This window comes from Atractosteus spatula, chromosome 4, assembly GCF_055471065.1.
Source record: "Atractosteus spatula isolate fAtrSpa1 chromosome 4, fAtrSpa1.hap1, whole genome shotgun sequence".
NCBI lineage: Eukaryota > Metazoa > Chordata > Actinopteri > Semionotiformes > Lepisosteidae > Atractosteus > Atractosteus spatula.
This window is the reverse complement of record NC_142709.1, coordinates 2270391-2294679: the sequence shown is the minus strand read 5'-3', so window position 1 is coordinate 2294679 and position 24289 is coordinate 2270391. Positions and strand designations below refer to the sequence as shown.

General features: G+C 43.6%; 2 protein-coding genes and 1 long non-coding RNA gene across 3 annotated transcripts in view; all 3 read left to right on the top strand.

The window, feature by feature from the left end:
• The window catches only part of spag17 (sperm associated antigen 17), a 35061-nt gene extending 20299 nt beyond the window's left edge, over positions 1-14762 (top strand). The window contains exons 26-45 of the mRNA XM_088913026.1: positions 830-1008; positions 1123-1285; positions 1568-1788; positions 2263-2404; positions 2735-2889; positions 3899-4090; positions 4881-4993; positions 5234-5364; positions 5457-5587; positions 6327-6509; positions 8215-8328; positions 8845-8896; positions 9312-9411; positions 10645-10747; positions 10938-11043; positions 11215-11322; positions 11983-12158; positions 12502-12698; positions 13779-13839; positions 14580-14762. Coding sequence (XP_088769152.1) covers positions 830-1008; positions 1123-1285; positions 1568-1788; positions 2263-2404; positions 2735-2889; positions 3899-4090; positions 4881-4993; positions 5234-5364; positions 5457-5587; positions 6327-6509; positions 8215-8328; positions 8845-8896; positions 9312-9411; positions 10645-10747; positions 10938-11043; positions 11215-11322; positions 11983-12158; positions 12502-12698; positions 13779-13839; positions 14580-14762 — 2810 coding nt within the window. The remainder of the gene's footprint in view (positions 1-829; positions 1009-1122; positions 1286-1567; positions 1789-2262; positions 2405-2734; positions 2890-3898; positions 4091-4880; positions 4994-5233; positions 5365-5456; positions 5588-6326; positions 6510-8214; positions 8329-8844; positions 8897-9311; positions 9412-10644; positions 10748-10937; positions 11044-11214; positions 11323-11982; positions 12159-12501; positions 12699-13778; positions 13840-14579) is intronic.
• A 366-nt stretch (positions 14763-15128) lies between these two features.
• LOC148835604 (uncharacterized) lies at positions 15129-17004 on the top strand. The gene is made up of 2 exons (XR_016090936.1): positions 15129-15340; positions 16820-17004. It is a non-coding gene; the product is annotated as an uncharacterized LOC148835604 (long non-coding RNA).
• A 581-nt stretch (positions 17005-17585) lies between these two features.
• LOC148835603 (kelch-like protein 9) lies at positions 17586-23191 on the top strand. The gene is made up of 6 exons (XM_088913200.1): positions 17586-18519; positions 18695-18806; positions 19488-19594; positions 20408-20603; positions 21118-21258; positions 22230-23191. Exons 1-6 carry the CDS (start codon positions 17602-17604, stop codon positions 22589-22591), a joined length of 1836 nt encoding a protein of 611 aa, XP_088769326.1. The 5' UTR covers positions 17586-17601; the 3' UTR covers positions 22592-23191.
• Positions 23192-24289: the final 1098 nt, after the last annotated feature.

The following is a 24289-nucleotide window of genomic DNA, read 5'->3' as shown; positions in this document are numbered from 1 at the left end:
AATTCCTTTAATCACTTCCAAATTAATGAGCACTGTTAATTAGGAAGTCGGTGGTGGTAGAGGTGATTCCCCATTACCTGTAAAGCTCTTTGAGTGGAGTGTCCAAAAAAGCACTATATAAGTGTAAGCAATTATTATTATTGTTATTATTATTATTATTATTATTATTATTGTTTTCCTTCTTTTCTTTGCTTTTCTCACATTGCTTAAAACTTCACGAAGCCACAGACCCTGTCACTGGAGTAGGTCTCCTTAGTGCCCGAACTACCTGAACCTGGTCTGTTTGGCTGAGCTGTGAATGAGGAAATCTCTCCTGGTGCTGATGCTTCTGCAGTCGACACTTTTCTGTTTTGCCTTCTCTTTTTTATTCTCTGTACACCTCTGTGGTTCCTGCATTGAGGTCCAATAGAGCTCTGTACAGTACCATCTTGAGGAAGACTGGCTCGAAGACCTCGCTAAGCATGATCCAGGCACTGTTAAACACCAGTAAACCTGGTAAACACTTGACCTCCTGGATTGTTGGCCATTGTCAATGGTCAAGTGAGATGATAAGATAAAGAAGCTGACAGCTGAGCAAATACTCCATATAAAGCCCATCCTCCTACCCTAAAGAATGGGGTACTATAAGGTGAAATCAACCACTGCGATATACATTTCTAATGTCTTATGGTTCTGTTAGTGATCAATGAACACTAAATGTTGAAATTTCACAATTTGTTATATTCCTGTCACTCGCCCACAGGTGACATATAACATTGACGAGCACTATGAGCTTGTATGTGTGTATGTGTACTTTTTTTTCTGACACTATCGTTTTAATTTGCTGTAGGTTTAAGAGCAGATTCCCTGCAGGAGTCGCACAAAATCCTAGTAAGACAGAGTTTCCCAATCCCCCACAGCCATCTCTATTGTGACCAAATGAGCGAACTCTCACTGATCCGAGAAGTGTCAAGAGTCATAACCAGCCAAGGAGCTGTGATCAAGTACATGCGGAACGGTTCTGCCGAGGTACTGCACTTACTTACTACGTTATAATCATTTCCCATTCCAGTAGCTCCCGTTTGATGGTGCATGGACAAGATCAGCAATCTCTGTCAATTCTGTGGTTTTGTTCCTTCTCAGGTTCTTTTCGCTGACGGTACTGTGAGCAAAAGCTCCGGTTCAGGGCCGATTTATAAACCTCCTCTTGACTCTCCTCCTCCCCCTGGTCCCACAGAAGAAACTCCTGTTAAAAAGGAGTCAAAAGAACAGAAGCCAGAGGTGAAAGAAGTCGCAGATAAGAAAGGTAAGTCAAGGCAAAGAAATTCACAGCCAATCGTGGACAGTGCCCTTGTGTATTTCAGTGGATTCATAATAGAATAATATTAATCCGACTGAAATTATGAATGAATATATTGACCATGAACTATTAGAACCAGTTATCTCAAATTTTTATATTCTAGAACGGATTATAGATGTTTTAACTACACGTCGCATCTCCCTTTCATTTATTCTTTACTCATCAACGTTGGAGAACAGAGCCTGTTTAAAAAAAGAGTCGTAAAAATTTAAAATCGTCATCCTGTAGGAAAGCACACCCAGAAGACAAGTACCGCTGCACTTAAGACAGAACTGAATGAGGCCAGTGGTTTGGATCAAAAGGCTGAAGTGGGCTGCAGTGCTGAATCCCCAGAGGAGACTTGGGTGACCACAACACCATCTGGCCTCAGGGTGGCAACCGAAGGAAATCGGAGTATCGAAATGAAGCACGCTCTGGCTTACAAAGCCACAGACCCAGTCACTGGGGCAGTAAGTACATGATCTGCAAACCCTGCATATGCTGTATTAGTGTTATTGATGAAATTAAGAACCTGATGAAGTGAAGCGCTAATGTTACAAAACATTATAACAAGAACCGTGGTTATCTGCCAGAGAAAACTGGTCTAGTTCCATGGAGATGTTGCGTAATATACTGTACCATTTTATATCCTATCCAGTATTCAGTTCTGGCATTTGTGTACATGAAACCAGAACTTTCTGTAGAAATCCAAGGCTCTTTTACACTGTGACTATAGATAATTTGAACGCTACTCGTTTACAGGATTGTAATATCCGGGAAAAGTACTGTCCGTGATCCTGCTTTGCTGGTTATAATGGCTGACTTTTCAAATGATTGGCTAAATAAAAGGGCATGTACTGTAGGACAGTCATTTTAGCAAAGCACCTGAAACCTGATTGTATACGCAAGTGACATTATTGTCATGGCAAGCTGGTCTTTTGCAGGTTATGATAACCCGAGATGATAAAGTAGTCACTGTGTTGGAAAGGGATGGAACTGTCACTGTGGAGCATGCTGATGGAACCAGGATCACCACTCTGTACCAAGATGTTGAAATTCCAGTGTCTGACGACCACCGAGAGACAGGCAAGAAAAATAATACCGCATGGAATGCAATACAGCTGAAGTTAATTCAGTTTCATTCGATTTTATATTTGGGCGACAGATTCCTGAGTTCAAGAGTTTCTAGAAAGTTTCCATTCGTATTATCTCATTTTCTCTTGATGCCATCAATCCTTCCATCACACTTTGACCAGAGTGTTCAACAAGGCATGGAGACTTTTATTTAGCACGCTAGAGTTATATTTGGGCAAGATGGTATCTTAGACAAATCAAAAGAACTCTGAATTGTTTAAAGCCATTTTAAAGAGTGTTATTTATTTTCTAAACTGACCCCACCCCACTTCTTCATCCCAGGTGAAGATGTACTAACCATCTCTAAAAAAGCAAAACATATTTGGATAGAGTGCCTGGGATTTGCCACTGTGATACTGAACTGTGACGACAGCACAAGTACAGCTGTTTTTGGAGATGGAACTAAAATAACAGCTCACCCTCAAGGATCTTACAAGGTGAAACTTGACAAGTACTAAATGCCCGGTTAATACAGTATATTGATGTAGGATGGGAGAATGTAGGGACTAATTCGAATGGATGCCTTTTCAGATTAACTTGCAACCAAGTAATAGAAACAGGACATTTTTCCTTTTTATTAAACATTTTATTTATTATGAGCGTGTACTGTATATGCAGCATGTGTTTCAATCCATTCATTAAAAGATTTGCATTAGATTTTTGCTTACGATTTTTTAAACTAAACTTTGGTCCTGAATTAAAATTGAAATTTTCTGTTTCAGTTAAACAAAAATTAGGTAGTTGTCCATAGTTTAATTTCTAGTTAGTTTTCTACTATATAGACTACTGTACTATACTGGATTCATGCATAATTACTTATTAGATTTTTTTAAACAGTACATAAAAGACTATCGTTTAATGGTAATTCTAAACATTTATACTCTCCACAAACAAAAAATGTTGGTATGCCAAGGTTAAAGGTTAAGCACATTCAGGCACCATGTACGTCTTCTAAATCCATTCGCTAGATGGATTATTAATATTCCTGAACATACAGTATGTGAGGTTCAACTGAAGTTGGATTAGCTGGATCATTTACATTTTTCCATCATGCTGCAAGTAAAATGTGATTTATTTCATTTTCAATGAGGTCTTGAAAGCAGAATTTGCGCAAGTGCAGTTACTGTATCTGAAGGAATAGTTCTAAATGGTGTCAAAACTGAAATAAGAACAAATATATTCTTCATCATCCTCTCTGTTGTCAGTATTCTCCCCTTAAAAGAAAGAACTGCCTTGAGGTTTTTAATATGAACTTTTATTCACTTAGGCTTAGGCATATAAACAATATTTAAATGCTGTAGACTTATTCATTTTTATGTTTTATTATTATTATTATTATTATTTTTGTTTGCCTACATATGCTATATACAGTAGGATCTCCTGCAAGAAAAATGAAAGGTACTGTACTTTTGTTTTTGATAGTGAAACACGTGGTTCTCTCTTCAGGTCTTACCATCAAGCACAGGGTGTCTCAGCATTTACCCAGACGGCCAGGCAGTGTACAGCTCCAAACCAGATTGTGATGTAACACTGGCCCCTATTGGTACCAACTTGGAACTACAATCTGGAAGCTACATCATGCGACACACCACAGATGTTATCTGTGAGGTTATGGATCCAGAGGGAAACCTCTTTCAGGTACATAGTAAAATCATTTTATGTTTAATATTCATTTGATTTCTAATTCAATCATCAGACTTGCTTGCAGAATTCCAGCAGCCATATCATCCTGCAACTCACAACTGGCAGCCCACTGAAGCTCAGCAGGTGTGAGCCTGGCCAGTACCTGGATCGGAGACCTCCTGGGAAAAACTAAGGCTGCTGCTGGAAGAGGTGTTAGTGGGGCCAGTAGGGGGCGCTCACCCTGTGGTCTGTGTGGGTCCTAATGCCCCAGTATAGTGACTTGGACAGTGTACTGTAAAAACGTGCCGTCCTTCAGATGAGATGTAAAACCAAGGTCCTGACTCTCTGTGCTCATTAAAAATCTCAGGGCTTTTCTCGAAAAGCGTCCTGGCCAAATTTCCCAATGGCCTTTACCAATCATGGCCTCCTAATAATCCCCACGTATGAACTGGCTTCATCACTCTGCTCTCCTTCCCACTGAGAGCTGGTGTGTGGGGAGCGTACTGGAGCATCATCCAGGTGGGGCTGCACATTGGTGGGGGTGGAGGGGATCCCCATTACCTGTAAAGCACTTTGAGTAGAGTGTCTAGAAAGGTGCTGTATAAGTGTAAGGAATTATTATTAATAAAGGATATTTGATCATGCAAATGCAGCAGGTACTTAGGAGCCCTTGTGAACCTTTCTTGCACTGAGCTGTTTCCAGTCCAGTGTGACAACTTACAAGGTGCACAGTGCATTTTCTGTTCCATCACTCACATAAGGCAAAGAAACAATGTTGCTCACGATCTGTATGTTTGTACTGTAGGTGATGGTAGATGGACAAACCTCAACTGTCATCTCCAGCACAGAAGATGGCACAGAGGAAGAGGAGGGTCCAGAGTCTTCGGAGCCTAGGCAGGATTGCAAACACTCACCAAGGTAAAATGTCACTTTATTGTTACTTACAAGTAATATATTGTCTTGTCGTCTTTAATATGTCAGTTGTCAGCCAAACTCATGTTAGGCTTTGTGTATAAAATTTGCACTCTGTTTGTCTTTCCTGCAGCATATTTTGTTCCTTTTACTGTCCCCAGCCACACTGCATGATCCTTAAGCCCTTTTGTAGTTTTTTTTTTCCTTCTGCACTTTAATAAGTCGAAGAGCCTTCAATTGTGACAGATTCTTCATTGCTCATGCCAACGGCTCCGGAACGGAGCTGCTGCACTCCCGAGACGTGGAGGCCACTCTGTCCGAAGCCTACAGCGACTCTTCGACCGCAGTGCTGAAGGAGCCCCTGTCTGAACTCGCAGGTACAGGACGCGCCTTTTTAAAATTAAACATCTCCTCCGCTTCCAACACAATGTGATGCGTTTAAGACTAAAAAGTTTTTTTTTCCCTGCAGGGGTCCTCGGAATTACGATCCTCCGGCCAGGCCCAGAGGACGTGTGGTCCCGATGGCTCGTCCGGAGTGAAGGAGACATTGTTCCTCCCAACCTTAAGTCTAGGAAATGGAACGATTTTCCCTCCAGAGAGGTAAAGAACGTAATGACGTTCAAAGAAAGTAGATACCGTAAGCGGTCAAGTATAGAAAAGAATAAAAAAAGCATCTGGATGGTGCATTGTTTAATATACATTTATCTGGTCTCCTGAGACGTTTGCAGAACTCAGGGATTTTAAAAATGAATTGTGTGAGGTTTCGTAAGAAAATGTAGGTGAATGCCCAAACGATGTAGTGTTAACCTGAAAACATAAATGCTCTTACAATGGCCAATGATGGACTAAGAACATGAAACCAGGAATTTAAAAAAAGAATCTCCAGCTGTGATTTTGTGGGTACCAGGGCAGGGGGCAGGGAGAGGCTCTCTCATGCTAGATTCGTCTCAGGCCTAGTCTGTTGTGCCGCTAATTCAACAGTGGCACTTATCCTTCAGCTCAGCTGCTTCCAGCCCTACTTCTCTTCCATACAGGACACCATCAGCCAGGCAGAATCGCGAATAAACAAATTTGCAAATGTCGAAACCCCGCTTCACTTTGTTACGTTATGTAACATTGCCTTTAGCTTTTAATTTCTTTAAAATTTACAATCCCATTATTCCGAGATAAAAATGATTGTTTTCACTCATACATTGTGCCATTTTTAGTTTTTGTCCTCTACAGTATTTTGCATAAGGTAGCGTTTATAAGTTATTTATGAGTTTTTATGAGGTATTTGTAGGTTATAGCTAAGTGAATAAAATAATTAATCTTTTTGTGGGGGAATATCCTGTTTTAGAAGAAGAAGTCTGGACCTCCCTTCGGGACCTCTCTTGGGAAGGGGCTGTACTTGAATGAAATACCAGTGTCTGCTCCTTCTGCGCCTGTATTTAAGTGTCCTAAGGTGCTTGAAATTCGTCACCTTATCCAATATGAGCCCATAAGCAGCACCCTGAGGAGGAAGATGGAACTGCGATTAAAGGTACTTATTTCAGCCAATGTGAACGTACATTACAAATAGACCATAAGTCGTCGAGGTCTCTTAACAATTGTCACAAGGTAGCCATCTTTGCTGTTAAAACTCTTACTTTTATCTACCATCTGTGAAGGTAAGTCAGTAAACATTGAATTTTGCCGTCTGTAATACAGCATGTGTGTAATGCTGGGGGCAAGAAAAAAAGTATTAAAAATTCTCAAAAGCATAGTCATAGCTACATTTTCACCATGCTGCCACCAGAAGGCACCCAAAGCTGTCTGCAGCAGATACAAAGACCAAGTAGACGTCTGTAGACTTTGAAGTAGACCTGGTTGCTTGGTCAGAGTACAGAACAGGTGAAGAAACCGGAGAGCGAATGCAATGGAAACACCCATCATCACCAAAAACATTCATGTTGTGTCAAAGTGGAAGTGATGACGACAGTATTCTGGACAACCTGCTCCAGAGCCTGACGGACTGATAATGTGCTCCCACGCGTTTTGCAACGTTACCCACCCATATAAGAAACTGGATCTTGTAGGAGTGCCGGGTTTTCATCTGTCTGGCACAGTAAAGGACGGCGGTGCAAGTGTGGCTCAGTGGCTCAGGGACTGTAATTCCTTATAAGGGAATCCGGAATCAGTGGTGGTAGATGTGTATACATGTGCATAGGGATGGTGCTGAGAAGCACGTCTGGACCACCTCCACAGGTGAGCCAGTGACTTAGACTCAGGCCAACCTGGAGACAGCCGTCAGTGCCCAAGAGATATGCATTACAATAAAGTGAGGCACAAACTATCCAGCAGATTTTAAAAAATGAAACTAAAATAGTTCCGCTTGTGAAAATATAGCTACCTCCAGTTTTCTGATACCTGGATTGTTTTGGTTCATCAAGGAGAAACTCAGTGAAGAAATTAGATTGTGAGCTGTAGGTAGCTCACTCTGCTAGCCTGCTCTTCAGACACTCTGGACACTTTGAGCACAAACCCTTCCCTGCTGTCTCTTTTAAACCTACCGTATGATAGCTGTTGGCCTTCCCTAGGTTCTAGACTGGTCTGCACTCAGTAGATAAAGGGTCAGCTGCACAAACGCCAGTAAAACCAACAACAATGGCCTGGAGCTGGAGGAGATGGGTTTCCTTTCTGCTGTGCAAGACATGAATCAGTACAAGTGAAGTCATCCCAGTGGACTTCTCCAGAATCAACACTGAAATATGAATCACAGGGAACAAGTGGAAACTATGTGGAAGAGCATTTAAAACTGAAAACAAGGCATTTCAGTTCAGTTCAGTTCATTGTCATATGCACAAGTGCAATGAAATGCTTAATTGCATGTATGCTCTGATACAAAGACACTAAGGAAACACCAAAAACATGGACACAGAACAGCAGCAGCAACAACAAGTTAAATACCATACAGTACAACGTAAAAAAACATCAGTGTGAACCAGTGGAAGGGGTAGAGTTCAGTAATCTGACAGCATTTCTAACTTCAGAGACCTTTTCTTAATTTATTGAAATAAATTATTTTAATAATATATCTTAATATATTACTTCAATGCAATTATTATAAAAAATACTAATATAAGAATGTTCCTGATACCCTGGTACACAACATGAAATAAATATCTGATTTGAAAGGACTGTTTTAGCTAGTTAAAAGCTATGATTTATTAAACAGTGTTGCTGAGAGGACTGTGTTTTTATGATAGGAGTACATTGAGCACATCCTGAGGAAAGAGCACATTGCGGATGAGATGCACGTGAAGGAGCCCAGGACTGAAGAAGAGAAATTGCACGCAGCCGACCTGCTCAAGCTTGTCCTGGTGAGCACCTGGCAGCTTTTCATCAGCTGAACTGTCTCACACAGAGTCACTGATGTTTCCTTATTAAGACTCACACACATATTTGGTGACCTGCACCAAACATAATATGGCCTAGCATACTTTTCTGAGCTTTGCCCTGTTTATACAGTATACTGTACAATGAGTTTTGGAATGAATGGCATCTCTTGTGTTTTTCATACTTCTCAACATACTGTATATAAATAAGACAAAACAGTTACGTTATACAATATATACTGTATACTGTAATAGTTACTGTATGTTATACAATATGTTATACAATATGTCAGTATATGTCAGAAAAAGCTTTTTTATTTCTTTTACGTTTGTTCAAATGTGCTTTAATCTCTGCTACAGAAGTAGACAATTTAATTAAACTAAAACTAAATTATGTACAACATATTTTAAGATGTTAAAACATGACGAAAATATGGCATTGAAGTATCGGCTGCATAGTTCAGAGCGGGTCGCTGAAGGACCCTCTCTTCCTCGTGGCAGTCTTACCCAGATGTGGAAGGAGCCGCGGCAGCTGGAGAGGAGAGGAGCTGTGGTGAGAGGCATGCTGCACCGTGACGCCTAGAAACCCGCTAGCACCAGTGTGACCCAGTGTGACAGACGCCCGCCGTGCCTTCTGAAGACTTCACCTGTGCTTTGGCTCTTCTCTTTACCACAGAAACGATCTGCTCTCCCTGTTCTTCCCTGCTCTTTCCAAGGCTGTTGAGTGTCTGTTGTACAATATGCCTCATGCTACAAACACACATACGTTCGCTTTTCTTACCTCCCTTCGCTTTCCTTAGTTTCCTCAGTTTACTCTGTATAAAACCAAAAACAAAACAGTAAACCGACAATTTTAATTGGGAGTAATTTTAATTGGGAGTAAATGCAGTATTTTTTAAATAAAATATGAATCAGTAAAGAGTGAACTTTTTTACCTGCATCACAAACTCTGACCTGTGTTCCTCCAGATATCGGTGCCCTGTACACGCAAGCCATCAGCGGTCCTCCAGAACCCGCTCTCGAACCCGTGCAATCGAAGCGCTCACAAGAGGACTGGGACAGGGACAGGTAGGGCTTGTAGTCTCGCAACTTTTGCCCGTACTGGATTTCATTTTCCTAAAAACCTATACTTATAATCCCCACTTATCATAGCGGGTATCAAAAGATGATCTTTTCTTGCTGAATTTAACTGTGTAAAAACAGACCTTTGGGATCCAAAGCCATTTTTAAGGTCAGTCCTCTTTGCGAGTGCTCACAGGGAGTACTAAAACTCAGTCATTCTGCTGACTCCCTAGAAAGAATGGTCATGTTATGATCCATTAATCCAATTATCTGCACATTCACTCTCGTCCTGCGTTTCGGTGATAGACCAGGAATGTGACCGGTGCATTCCCCTTGGTACAAGATGTGTTTTCCTTCTTGAGGGACCTGTGAACCAATCACTTCCCTTTACTAAATCAAACATGTCCTGGACAGAGAAAACTGAACTGCTTCAGACACTCCCAGTGTGGGAGATACTGTTTAAGATGGATGGCACTCGACATTCTTCCACTTGGTTTACTGCCTGTGACGACTGTTTTTCACCGACACCTTGTATTTTCCTATTTTTACCCTATCTGTGGAGGTCAGCCAGTCTGCAGTTTTCTCCTTTTTTCTCTCCATCTTTGACACGCAGCAGGCAGGGAGTCAAACGGGTGTCTGTGTGGGCAGGCAGACTAGAGCAGCGCAGGTAATGCAGCGTGGAAGATGGACATTCAGATGAGATATCTGTCAGACCCGAAGTGTAAACATTATACACCGTGTAAAAACATAAAGCTTAAAAGTATTTGTAGACCATGTGGTGGCTTGTATGAACTGAGCTTTTTACCGTGATCAAAATGTGAATCAGAACCTTCCAAATCTCTCAGCAGACAAAATGGCTGCTTTGGAAGAAACATTAAAACCAGTTATTAACACCACTTCAAAGTTTGGAAACTGAAGCCGCTAATTTCTTGAGAAATCTTAAGCATGAAAATAATAATAATATATCTCCCTTATTATGACTTTGTTTTATTTATACTGCTTTTGTGTGTAGTTCAGTACTTCTGTCCCTTCCCTTCTCTCACATATAGTACAGTCTACCCTTTTTCTTCTACGTGACAAAAAAATTTCACAACTAATTCTATTTGGAGTGCATTTAGATTATACCATAGTAAGACTTAAATGTACCAGTGCATGCTACCCGTGTTGTAAAAGTGTTTTAAAATCTACAGGAAAGTGTTTAGTATTGTGTGAAATTGAAATCTTGGCCTGACAATGCAGACAGGAGGTGCTAGAAGAGAAGAAATGCCGGGAAGCCCTCAGGAAGAGAATAATACCACCGTATTTTGCGTCTGAATTTGGCAAAGCATTCTTGCTCACTCAGGTAAGATTGCTGTGTGTAGCTGAACGCTAACTGTTTGCTATATATCATCATTGTAAATGGTAACTTTGACTAAAAGATATTATAAGGATAACTTTTTGGACTTATTTTTCCACTATCAATTGTTGTGTCATTTTATATTGACCAGGAGCTAATTGTCCTGCCTGTCTTTCCGTTTTATTTTCCCTGTAAGGTTCCAGATATGGAATCTCTGTCCAGAGAGCTCCCACCATTCCCAAAAAGAGAAACGACAACAGAATCTGTGAATGAAATGCCAAACGCCGCTACAGACGTGAATGGTAATGCTTTGTTTCATCATCTTAAAACTAATATTTATTTGCCCTAATCACCCGTTAGATCCCAAATCGCACAGTTCCTAACTGAACACGAGAGGTGCGCGTCTGACCGAAGCGTTGGTTTTTGGTGGAAGAGGCGTTCAGGATGCGGTTTTTGCTTTCTGACTCTTGAAGCGTGCAGACCCGTTAATCCGACAGCAGGAGGCAGCGTGCTGGAGCGAGCCAGACCCGCCTGTCCCGCGCCACGGCCCGGCGCCGCCCCCTGCGCTCCGGCCACGTCAGGTACGCCGACTGTCACGCCGTCTCGGGCCTGGAAACTGTTTTTCATTCCAAACTGCTCTGGTATAAAGTGAGCCGTACAACAGATTGTTAAAAAAAAGATCCCGCCAGGCCAGTATGTATTGAACTCCATGCAAATCAGCTTTGAACACAAGTAAAAGCTTTGTAGTTCAAATGTGTGTTTGTCGTTGTGGCTCCAGACAATCAAAGTCAGAAGCATGAGCCGCCTTGAAGTTTTCTTTTTTCCTTTTCAACAAACGGTCAAGTGGAAATCTCACACCAGGTCCCTGGATGTTCAGTGACAGAACTGGGATCTCAAAGACCTGGGTGCACACACGTGCCCAATTCACATTTTCACAGCTTAGCCTCTGGACTGAAGAAGCTCCATTTAGCCGTTATGATAATTAACACCAGGGACCACAGGAATACATTTCAGTCATATATCTTTTAAGTTTCTATAAAGCATGTAAAATACACACAGTACTGAACAGACTTCACATACTGTGCAGTACATACTATATACATTATAAGATATAGAAATAAAAACAACTGGAAGAACTCTGTAGTCAAAACTCACTATTTCCATGACGTCTTGGTGTTAGTGTAATTTACAGAACAGTCAGAACAAGAAGAATCTGAAGTAGAAACGCGAGCAAGACCCAGTTAAAAGCTCAGTTGTTCTCCCAGGACCAGTGCCGCAGGACGTGTCTTCAGTAGGCGGCAGCGGTGCCCGGACCTGCAGCCTGGAGTTAGATGTCGCCGGGAACCCGCGCAAGGAGAGGGTCAAGCTGCCCTCGGCCATCCGCGGCTGCCAGCCCGGCAGCCTGCCGCACCAGAAGGTACTGTACATCCCGGGCGGGACAGCCCAGCACCTCGGAGGGGCACGAGTGAAATACGGCTCTGTGTGGAAACTGGCTGATGTGGACCTTTTTTAACTTTCATACTTTGTTAAAATGTCAGAAATAGCAACATACGGTATGAATAAACACAACTAATTTCTCATCACGTTACAGCTAACTGGACACTACTACAATAGCCATTCTTAACCCTTAATGCAGAATTACTTGTCCATTGTGCCCGTGTGTTTTCGTCTCTTACACCTCTGTGCCGAGTGTTTACAGTGGAAGAGATGTAACCGCAGCTCAGGTGTGATTCACTCCTGTATCCCGTGCTCTGCCCTAGTTCACTGCCGTCGAGGACCCTGTGAGGAGGAAGGTGAGAACAGTGTCAGTGGCCGGCCCCCAGGCCAGTGGCACACTGCAGTGTGTTCGCCGGGGTTTTGAGCTCTTCCCTGCAGAAGTGGACTTCGGGGTGCTGAGAGAGGGGTACACCTATTCTGTCACTGTCGCACTGAGGAATGTTGGGATCGATTCCTGCAGGTGTGTATGCTCCTGGTGTCTGACGGCCGTGTGCGCATTGTACACTAGTAATACCTGTGGCACTTCACAGCTCCTGGGTTGAACCACATCTCGAGTCTGGAGGCGAATCCAGATTCAGTCCTCTGTGACAGTTCTACAAAGCGCCGCAGAGTAACACAGCCTAGTCAAGCATAAAACAGTGGTTAAATACTGTTTTAAAAACTGTGAAACTATAACATGATAGCAAAAATTTAAAAAAAACTCTTATTTTTCAAAAGAAAATGCATTTGCATTTGAAATCAAATTACACAAGAACAAATAATTTGACTCTTAAGAGAATGTAGCATAATGCTAAGCAATGTGAAATACTGGTTTGTGCTTGTAGACTTAATTTTCAATTAAATGTACTTTATGTAAATGATGATTTGCTTTTCACTGAACAATGCAACCTTTTGATTGGTTTATGGAACATTTTATTTTAATAATCTCGTGTCCATCTGACTCATAATCTAACTTGTATAGTTTTATTATATGAACCTATAAAATGTTGCAGTGAAACAAGAAAGTGCCGCAGTCAGGTGTAAAGACTGCATCATAGTCTGATCCAAGCTGATATACAGGTACTCAGACCTAGCTGTGAAAAGGAGCTCCCATTCCTCTTTAACCACCGTCCTCACTGGCAGTAACCCAGATACTGCAGGAGAGGGGGACGTCAGCAGCCCATGAAGCCTATTACATTATTGAGAGAGACTTTATCCCTGAATATTTTGTCTTGTGTAAATGTAAAGCAAAAGCAGAAAAAAAGTGTTATTCATGATTTCCTTTTACATCTGAGACTTTACTGTGTGCACCGAGTATGGTTTTCATGTTGTGCATCCTGACATCTTTGAGATTTTACCCCGGTTCTAGGTAGGCTACACAGAACTTTCTTATCTTCTTTTTCAGATGAAATACTGAATCAAAGGCAATCATTGTAGAGAAAATGCTTTCATAATAAAAATAATCTTTTTTTTTTACTCATTTTAAATCCAGCTTCAGAAGTGAATATTTCACTTGATGCAGTTTTTTTTAAACAGAAGTATTTTGTCTCTGCTTCAACAGATTCAGTGTGAAACAGCCACCTCCTGCCACAGGACTGAGAGTTATATATACTCCTGGACCAGTAAGTCTACCTAACAGTTTGATTTTGCATGTTTCGTTGTATAAATCTTATTGTCTTCAAGCAACAGCCTATTTGTTATCAAATCCGCCATCCTTCGGATGAGATGTGAAACTGAGATCCTGACTCTCTGTGGTCATTAAAAATCCCAGGGCATTTCTCGAAAAGAGTAGGGGTGTAAATTTCCCCCTGGCCTTTACCCATCCTGGCCTCCTAATAATCCCCATCTCTGAACTGGCTTCATTACACTGCCCTCCTCCCCACTGAGAGCTGGTGTGTGGGGAGCGGACTGGCGCATCATCCAGGTGGGGCTGCTCACTGGTGGGGAGGGGATCCCCAGTACCTTATTTAATAATAATAATATTGTTGTTGTCCTGTGCAAGTCGGGACACGGGTCCATCACAGGGCACACCCACACGGTTCAGCAGGCAGGCAGACAGTTTAGATACGACACTTTACCTTTCCAGCATGTCCTTGCGAGGTGGGGGAAGAGCACAGCAACCTGCAGCACCTGCACAAAACTCCCACTCCTGCTGTGTTCGCCTCACACACGGGGTGGGGTTACTTGTGTATTCCTTGTTTTTTAAACATACCTTATAGGAGGCTGAAATTGTGTTCCCCAGGTAAGTGCTGTATGTAGTTCCAATGTATTGATAGAATCCCAACCAGGGAGGTAAGGTACGTATTATTTGTGAATCTGGAGTGGTTCCCAGGGCAGTAATATTGTCAAATGTCTGTTTCAGGTGGCTGCTGGTATGAAGACTGACCTGCAGATTGAGCTGTATGCCATGGCCATTGATCTGGAGGACCTGGAGGGAGCAGGACATATTTCCCACCACATTCAGATCCAAACTGAGACCGAGTTTCTTCATCTGCCTGTTACTGCAAATATCCTTGTTTCTCACCCCTCTTTACGAACGTCATAAAACAAATCTTTTTGAGAAAGGCCACTTATAATAGCCCACCACTTAACAACTTAACATGCGCAGCATAACTCTAACATGTGAGACATTGCAAACTACATAAAAACTAAATACGACCAGGTCGTCATTAATGTAGTCCATTACTGTGCCCAAGTGTAAATCATGTTGAAGCATCTATCAAAAGGGAAAAATAGATCCTATGCAAATATTTTTTTTTACTTTGTCAGCTTCCTTGTTCTAAATTGTGATGGCTTTAGCCTTGAACATCACATAGTATTTTTATTCAAGACTTCCTGAAAGATGCATTTTTTTTGCTTGTTCAGCTTTCAAAAGAGCCCCTTGCACTGTCCATAATATTTATACTTTCAGCAGGTAAATATTCACATTTTATATACTATACGTAAACATAAACATATCCGTCGTGCCCTTGACTCAGATCCTACCAGTTGTGCCTGGAGGGGTGTCTGGGAACGGGGCGAGGGACTGTTCCCCAGGCAGGACAGGGGCAGCAGTGCGACTCGTCTCCACCACCCCCTGTTCCCGGCGCGGAATCGCACGGCCCTTCAGACCGGTTCACGCAGGTCAGCGGAGTTTGTGTGCGGAGAAAACACGGAATAAAGGAACTAGGTCAACATTTCCTGTTAATGCTTTCATTCATAAAATGAGAAATTAAGATGGTATTTTTGGGTCGTACCTGCCTGGTGCCCTGCGTTTCTGGGTTGCTGTGGTCCTTACAGGAATAAGTGGCTTTCTGAATGGGTGATGGATGTTGGGTCAGCCTGAATTTCCTGTGTGGAATTATAATAGTAGTCCTGATACTGGGTAACATCAGTTACACACCTACTGTATTGGAACATTTTAAGTATTATTACTTTAAGTATTATTGCAAGGTGTTTCTCTATTAAGAGAAATCTGTTTTCAAAAAGATAAAACTAGAATCAGCCGCCGTTCAAGAAACACTGTCAAATACCAAGTATAATTTGCATAACAACAACTATTATTAAAAGCTGGATTCAGAATGCAGCAGATGTTTGCTACAGTGTGTTTAGTGTTACTGATTACATATACAGGTGGGTAGTTGCATCATGCGTAGGCTGCAAAGGAACAAGTAATAGGTTTATTCCATGCTGAAAAAAAGAAGAAAGAGAACACAACGTTTCGGCCGTGGAGCCTTCTTCAGGTGTGTCTACCTAGTTACATGTAGAGACGTCATGAAGTGGGTCGTGTCTGGGTCAGGGGTCTCAGTTACTGAAGGGCCTGGTGTCTTCTGGGTTTTGTTCCAAATAGGCCCTCCAGTAATTGAGTTTAAAGGCCTTGCCTTAAAGTGTTTCATGTTTTTGAAAGACACAACTTTATTTAAAATGAGGCATAAAAATGGCTAAAACCGATTTCAGCCTGTTCTGGTAAGCACCAAATGGCTCCATTATCTAGAAGAACAAATTAATTTTTAATAAAAAAAAATAGGTCCTGGAGATTCTAAATCTGGTTAGACTTCTAAACGGAGCGGTGGCTCTGTGGCTCAGGATCTGCGCCTGTGGCTGGAAGGTTGGTTGTAGGTTCAAATCCCGCTGCCGGCAGAGGAATCCTACTCTGTCCTAATCCTATTCTGTAGGATTACTACTCTACTGGGGCCCCTGAGCACCCCAGCTGCTCCAGGGGTGCGTTATAAACGGATGACCCTGCACTCCCTGTCTGTGTGTCTCATGGAGAGCAAGCTGGGGTCTGAGAAAAGACACATTCCTAATACAAGAAACTGTATATGGCCAATAAAATGGCTTACAATCTTCTCTTGTAAGTCACCTGTTGGCTACATATGAAACAGCCAAGTATTCTGTTCGATTCAGAGAAACCTGGCCCCCGATGGCATGATCTTTAACAAATTAGCTGTTTTATTGTCCGGATGGAATTGTTTCATATACACAATGTAGAGGTTAGCAATTTCATGGCTCTCCAGAGCCAGTCTGCGCTAAACACAATGGTGTAACAACAGGAGGAGGGACGCACTTGAGATGTTATTGCTGTAACTTTAATAAAACAATGTTGTTGTTTTTCTCTTCCAGATTCAGATCATACATTTTTAACTCAAGAAACTCTGAAGTCCGTGGTACACCACTGAACAGAATTCTCGGAAAAAAACGTCTGTACGGCTGATGTGAAAGATGAGATATGTATGCGTTTCGCAATTTTTAAACGTTTTAAGTTGTTTTTAATAAGACATAAATAAAAGATAGCAGTTTAATCAAAACATTGTTTTCAATCACTTCTTTTTATATGGATATTGGTTAAATCGTAACATCTGTAGTAAAGAGTCCACATTTCGCCGACAGTGCACATATAGATGAAAATACAGATGGGAGGAATCTTTAGAGCAGGGTTCCGCGACACTTAGTCCTTGCGCCATTTTGCAAGAACCGAATCCATTATTTTATCATAATTTTATGAAAGTACCACAGTGGAGTGGTTTGGAAGGATGAGTAACCTGCTTGAACACGGAGTAAAATAAAATCAAGAATGGTAACTCATCTGCACCCCATTATCGTGGTCACTAATCGTATTATCGGCGATAGGTGATCAATAATATCACATACGAGCTACTGTATTTCAAAGGTCATAACTCTTTAGAAAAACGTTCGCAACGAGACACGTACTAGGAAGCCAGGGCAAAGCACACTTGCCGTTGCTGGCGCACTCAAGCTACAGGCACACCGCGCAGAAGACACACGTGTCGGTATCACCATGCCGTTTCACCGCCGCGGAACTACATTACCCACAAAACCCCTCGCCAGCACGGTTACGCAACACGCCGCTCCAAGCTGGCCCCGCCCCGTGTTTTGATGGCAACATGGCTACTCACGTGGGAGTGAGGAAGTGCTCCCTGCGCAGCCCCGAGTTCCCTCAAACTTTGCACCAGGGGTTCAGAGAGCTGTGGGAGGCGGGCTGCCTCTGCGACATTCGCCTGGTGGCCGAAGATGAGACGTTTCCGGCTCACAGGTCGGTTCTCGCGGCAGCCAGCTGTTACTTCAGGGTGATGTTTACAACAGACATGAAGGAGAGAAACATGGACTCGGTGGAGCTAAAAGGCATTTCTGCGGGGGGTCTGAAATGCGCCTTGGATTTTATCTACACTTCCCAGCTGGTGTCGGACTTGGAGAGCCTGGAGGACGCGCTGATCACCTCCACACACCTTCAGATCCCGCACATGACCGCCTGCTGCGCGGAGCTCCTGCAGAGCTCCCTGACCGCGGACAATTTCCTCGAAATCCTCTCTCTGTCCAGTAGGTACGACCTGGCCTCTTTAAAGGGAGAATGTTTCGCCTTCATCTCGCAGAACCTGGACGTGATACTGAAGACGGGCGAGAGCTCTCTGCTGCAGATGGACGCCGACGGCATCTGGGGGCTTTTGCGGAGAGACGACGTCAGCCCGGGGGTCAGCGAGACAGCCCTCCTGGAGCTGGTGCTCAAGTGGTTGGAGTGCGACCTGGACCGCCGACAGCCCTACACCGAGCTCCTCCTGCAGGAGGTCCGGCTGGGGTTGATCTTCCCCCCCGGCTGCGGGTTCGAGGGGGACCTGGGAGACGCCGCCGAGCTGGTGAAGGCACTTCCGAAGGGTCAGGGGTACCTGGACATGCTGTCCGAGCAGTGCCTGGGGCTGCAGACCGACAGCCCGGTTCGGAACTGGTTCAGGATAAGGTCGACGAGGAAAGCGGTGCTGGCGACGTGCGGGAAGACCACGGGCAGCCGGGAGTGCAGGGAGGTGATGGTAAGACGGTCTCCGGGCTCTGCTGTGGCTGTGTCCAGTGGCTCTTGAGTATTATGCTGGTGGGAGGTTGTTATAAGGATCCTAAAGGCGTCGAGGGACACTAAATAGATATTACGAATGCCCCCCTGGCGCACACGGCTTGTTCATCTCTCTCCTGGCTCGTGTTGTGTGGTAGATCCTGGCAGGTGACAGAGGGCAGACCTCGCAGACGTGGAAGACGATTGCTCATGTGGAGGGAATGTACAACCACTGCGCTGTGGTGCTCAATGACTACCTGTATATCATAGGTAAGAAGAACATGGAACAGCCAGGCCTCAATAAAGACTCCCCCCGCCTCTTCTGTAGACCCCGCGTTGGTTAAGCCTCTGTACATGCTGAGGAAGACAGGCAGACCCCAGCTGTCACAGATACTACTGTTTAATCTGAGGGCATCTATGTGTAGCTCCTAATGCATATGCACAGACCCACACTGATGTGTGTGTTGCACACTGCTTGGGCAGACTTGTATTTAAGTTGTATGTTATTGAACTTTGCTGTTGCTGCTGCTGTTCTGTGTTTGTGTTTTGGTGTTTTCCAGTCATGTCTTTGTGTTGGAGTACACATGCAGGTAAGCGTTTCATTGCACTTGTGCTCATGACAAACGCAACCGAAAGAGTCTCCCTCATAAGCACGACATTGATAGTAACTCGAGATTGACGGGGTTTGTATTTAGTTTATGTAAACCCTTCAAGGATGCAGAGCGTAACAGGCAGATGTGCTTTTGCGTGCTCCTGTTTGTTCTCCAGAAATGGCCTTTCTTGTTCCAGGTTGAAACTCTGCTGAGCTGCGCTGTGACTTTTTCCAGCCCCACCTCCCTAAAACCCCACGATTAGCAGGCTACACTTTAGAATTTTTTCCCTGATGTGTAGTCATCATGACAGGTGTAAGTGAACACTCACTGTACGCGTGCGTGTCTGTGCTCTCTCGAGGGGGGCAGAATTCCTGGTTCAACACGAACCACGAGGAAGAGGCCACCGCCTGCGTGCGGCGCTACGATCCGCGCTTCGACAAGTGGACTCGTCTGGCTGACATGCATGTAAATAGTGGAGCGTTCTATGTTCCGAGTTTGAAACGGTTCTACAGGAATTACTAACAATTCCGTACATATTTCCTTTTCTGAGTTTTTATTTTTATGTTTTATGTGTGTGCATGTCAGAATAAATTTAACATTCAATACACTGGTACATTGGCTGCATTTTTAAAGTATCTCAAGTTTTGTTTAAAGCAAAACAAAAAAAGGCAATAAATCTACAGTAAAACCATCTTCATATTTAACTTTCCTCACATTTCCAACTTTCTGTGTTGCGATGCAGTATAGCATTGCATACTCTGTACTTTAACTTCATTCTGCCTTTATACATGGAATAAGCACTGCAAATGTCAATTAAGGATGGGTATGCTGCAAGCTTCAATCTGTATCGTAAACGTGCAGTATTGCTCAACAGCTGAAACCTTGTAATTTTAAGAACGTAAGAAAGGTTACGAAGGAGAGGAGGCCAATCGGTTAATTAGGTAGTTAGAAGCTTATTGATCCAAGAGTCTCTTCTAGTAGTTTCTGAAAAGCAGCTGGAGTTTCGGCTTCAATCATGTTGCTGGGCAGTTTGTTCCAGACTCCCACCACCCTTTGGGTAAAGGAGTGCTTACTTTTCTTGGTTTTAAATTAAAATGTAGACTCCCTGTAGTTTCCACCAGTGTCCTCGGGTTCTGAGGTGCCGTCCTGTAGTTTCCACCAGTGTCCTCGGGTTCTGGGGTGCCGTCCGGCCCGGCCTGCTGCTGTGATGGACACGGCGGGAGGGTGGGGAGGGGTGTAGCTCCCGTGCCCTGACTGAGCCCAGGCCCCTTGTTCCAGGTGCGACGGCGCCGATTCCACTGCAGCGCCCTGGGAGACCGGATCTACGCTGTGGGGGGCAGAGGGGAAGGCGGCATACTGTCCTCTTCAGAGTGCTACAGTCCAGCTGAGGACAAGTGGACACACATCCGGGCCCTGCCCTGCCCACTGTCCAGCCACGCCGGCGCTGCCTACAGAAACAGGCTCTATGTCTGCGGTAGGACATCCCAGATCTCGCGCATGAAGCTCATGGCAGTGTGGGAGTAGAAATTACACTCCAGTGTTCAAACTGACTGTTCTCGTCTGCTTAGCCCAGTTCATGTCGGAAACGATTAGCAGCATGGTTTACCTCAGAAGTGATCATCTACAGATTTAATCCTCACACGGAGTCTTGTGTTAGAGCAAATACAGCAACTCAGAATTTATCATGTTTCTCAACCTGATACAGTATAACCATGGTTTCTGAGTTCATACAGAGCCATTTGATATTAAACGGTTAGAAAGAAACTGGTTCTTTGCAATTCAGAATTACAAGAACAAATGACTTTAGGTCCATGAAAATGCCTTTCACAATCCGATTTCATTTTCTGTTTTTGGTACATTTGAAATAAATGGTGTCTGTTTGTCAAAATAATCCCCAAAAGTACTACCGCACATCACAGACCACCCTGCATTTTGTAGACATTTCTAGCAACATATCGGTGTTTCCTCCTGTCTCCTGGTTTCGACAGGGGGCTCTTCAGGGGAGATCTTCTCAAACGCGATGTACCAGTACAGCCCGGAGCTGGACGAGTGGACACCCCTGCCACCCCTGCGCTATGCCAGAGGGTTCCACAGCATGAGCCCTGCGGGGGACAAGATCTATGTCATGGGTGAGTGTGGGGTACAGAGAGCGTCTCGCGGGGTTTGCAGACAGGTGTGTCTGTTTAACGAGGTGTGCTTTTTAAAGTGTATTGAAACAACTCGCACAGCATTGCATAAAATGAAATACGGGATCATTGGCTCTGTTTCACCACTGTGAGGGCAGTAGAACTGTCTAAAGGGATGTCTCATTCTGCTATTAGCAGTCATGGACAGCCATTTCTTCCTTACTGGGGCTCCTGAACACCTACCTGTGACCAGCGAAAGGGATTTGTATTTATAAATGTCGTATGAATAATACATGGATGTACCTTGCAAGCCACACCTTTCGGGGATATGCTGTGTTGTAAGAGCATGAAGTCACTATGAATTAATTTAAATAATTGGGAATTAACTGTGGTTAAATATCTGTCTGCGGCTCCTAACATTTTTATACACAACAAGCTGCACTAGAATTCTCTTCATACAGTTGCACCTCACCCATCATTATGAAACTGCAAGAGCTGGTATTTGTTTCCATAATTCATACTGGTTGCAGACTCTTAAAATGCAGCATATCCGCAGAAAGTGTTACTTTTGAGATGTGTGTCTGCTGTGGCCACCTGAGCACCTCAAGAAAAGTCAATGCAGTAAGCTCTGGGGACTGTAGTTGTTTTAAATTTTAAAATTGTAAAGGTGTGTTTAACAATATGTACACCATGGACGGGACACCAGTCTACCGCAGTGCACACACAGACACACACACTCACCCAAGCGCCAGTTTCCCAGAAATCAGTTACCATACCAGTCTTTGGACTGTGGGCAAAAACTGGAGCACCCAGGGGAAAGCCATGTGAACATGCATACAAGCTCCACGCAGACAGCAGCCCTGGGCCTTGAACGCAGGGCCCCAGCACTGTGAGGCAGCAATGCTTCAATACTGCTTCAGTTTAATTCCTGCAATAAAACCCCATGTATCCCACATGTCCTGTGCTTGTGCCAGGTGGTATCCTGATCTCTCGGGCAGTGGGCCAGGCGCGCTCCTACTCGGACGTCCTGGTGACGGAATGCTACTGCCCGGCCTCCCGGCAGTGGACAGAGCTCAGCCCCCTGCCCGTGGGGCACAGTCAGCATGGGGCCGCCACGCTGGGCTCCTCCATCTACATCATGGGCGGCTTCTCCTGGACAGAGGAGGGCTTCCTCAGCAGCGTCCACGTGTACGACCGCGAGGCGGACGCCTGGCATGTGGGGCCTCAGCTGCCCCGGCCGCTGGTGGGGGTGGCCAGTGGGACGCTGACCCTGCCTCACGCTCTGCGCGGGAAGGACGACGCCACAGAGCCCGAGCCCGAGCCCGAGCTGTCATAGGGCAGCCAGCGGTAACCAGCAGCCTTCCCCGTGCAGCACTGTCAGTGTAACAGGAGAAAACATGACAACTAATACAAATTTCAACAGACCTGAAATGAGTAACAAACGAATAGTATTTCCTCTATGCTTGATGCCAAATTGTTAGTTATGCCTAAAAACATTGTACCCATTATACATTATTACATTGTTGTACAATTATTACATTATTGTATATTATTGCTGCCTAAACCCAGAGCTTCTATATGTTTCCAAAATGATTTGTTTTAGTAGAGGAAAAGAAGCGTTTATGTTACTGTTTTCAGTGTTAATAAATCAGATGAGCAACTACTAGTGCAATAATTCAGTGTAGCTCTGGGTACAGTAACTGCCTTTGTGAGATCAGAACCTCATTCTTGGCATAGTGTGCGTTTGGCATTATTGATGCACAATTAAATACAGCAAGGAGGTTTAGAAACTACATTTCTAAACTAAAATCCAGGCTGTAGTAGTTGATTATGCTAATAATTGAACATGCTCTGTCAGAAGTATATTTTCAGTTAATACTTTCCTCTTTATCATGTATAGAAAAAAAATAAAATATTAGTATCGTTTACAGCTCAATTCTAAGTGCACTTTGCTCTATTCAGACTGTTTACCTGCAGTACTTTCATGGACTGAAGTACCCATCAGCAGCAGAACAGCTGGCTGGTGCTCAGATACTCCTGGCCCGGAGGGCAGCCCAGGCTGCTGGGTTTCATACCGTCCTGGACTCTTGATGACTTGACCTGAATAATTCGTTCACTGATTGGTCTTTATTAGCACTGTTACAGCAGTGGGCAAACCCCTCACCACTGTTGTTACTTGTTACTGCCTGTGAAACACAGTGGACAGCAGGTCTAGTGCATCAGCCCGCTCCACCAAATAGCTTTTCTTTTTTTGTCAAGGAACTAGCGGAAAAGGGAACAGTGGAAAAATGAGTTTTGACCAATGCAGAGTCAATTCTAATAATAGTGGAGCCAAAAGGAAAGCTATGACTTCAGATAGACATCTAAAAAAAGTCTGTTTAGGACTTACTTAGTATACTTTAGTAAAAAAAATCTTAATTTTGCAGCTTTTGAAGTGCACCCTGTTAATGCTTATCAAATCTCTTAATTGCCATAGCTCCATATGATGGTCCAATATGAGTGTTAATTGCAGCAAAAATATGGAAAAAAAACCATTCACAGATTTCAGAGCACATTTTTTCCCTTCTACTGTTCACAAAGATGCCTTTTATATTGTGACATTCCAGACTATTTAAAGACTTGTTCCTGAGGTACTGCAATGCAGTCATTTCTAAACACAAAGGAAAGCACAGTCTGGCTTGACTTGCACTTAAATGCACTACTTTCAGGACAAATTAAAAATGAGAAGAAAAAGAAATATTGTTGTTTCAAAGCCTGTTAAAGGACAGAAGGGATTATGAGAAGGACTTGGCTGTTGCTGAATGTACTATTTTCTATCAGGAAAGTTGAGAGGTTTCATTACAGACTGGAAACAGCAATAATTGTGGGTATACCTCACTAGTTACCCTTTAAACTTAACCTTATAAACAGAGGTATAGTGTGAATACCTGCAGAACACTTAAGAAAGACAAGTGACAGGCTCCATGTCTCTCAGTAGAGCTGTTAGAAAAAAGTAGTTGCGGAATAATAGTTGCTGCTGCTTGTTTCCTCTTAC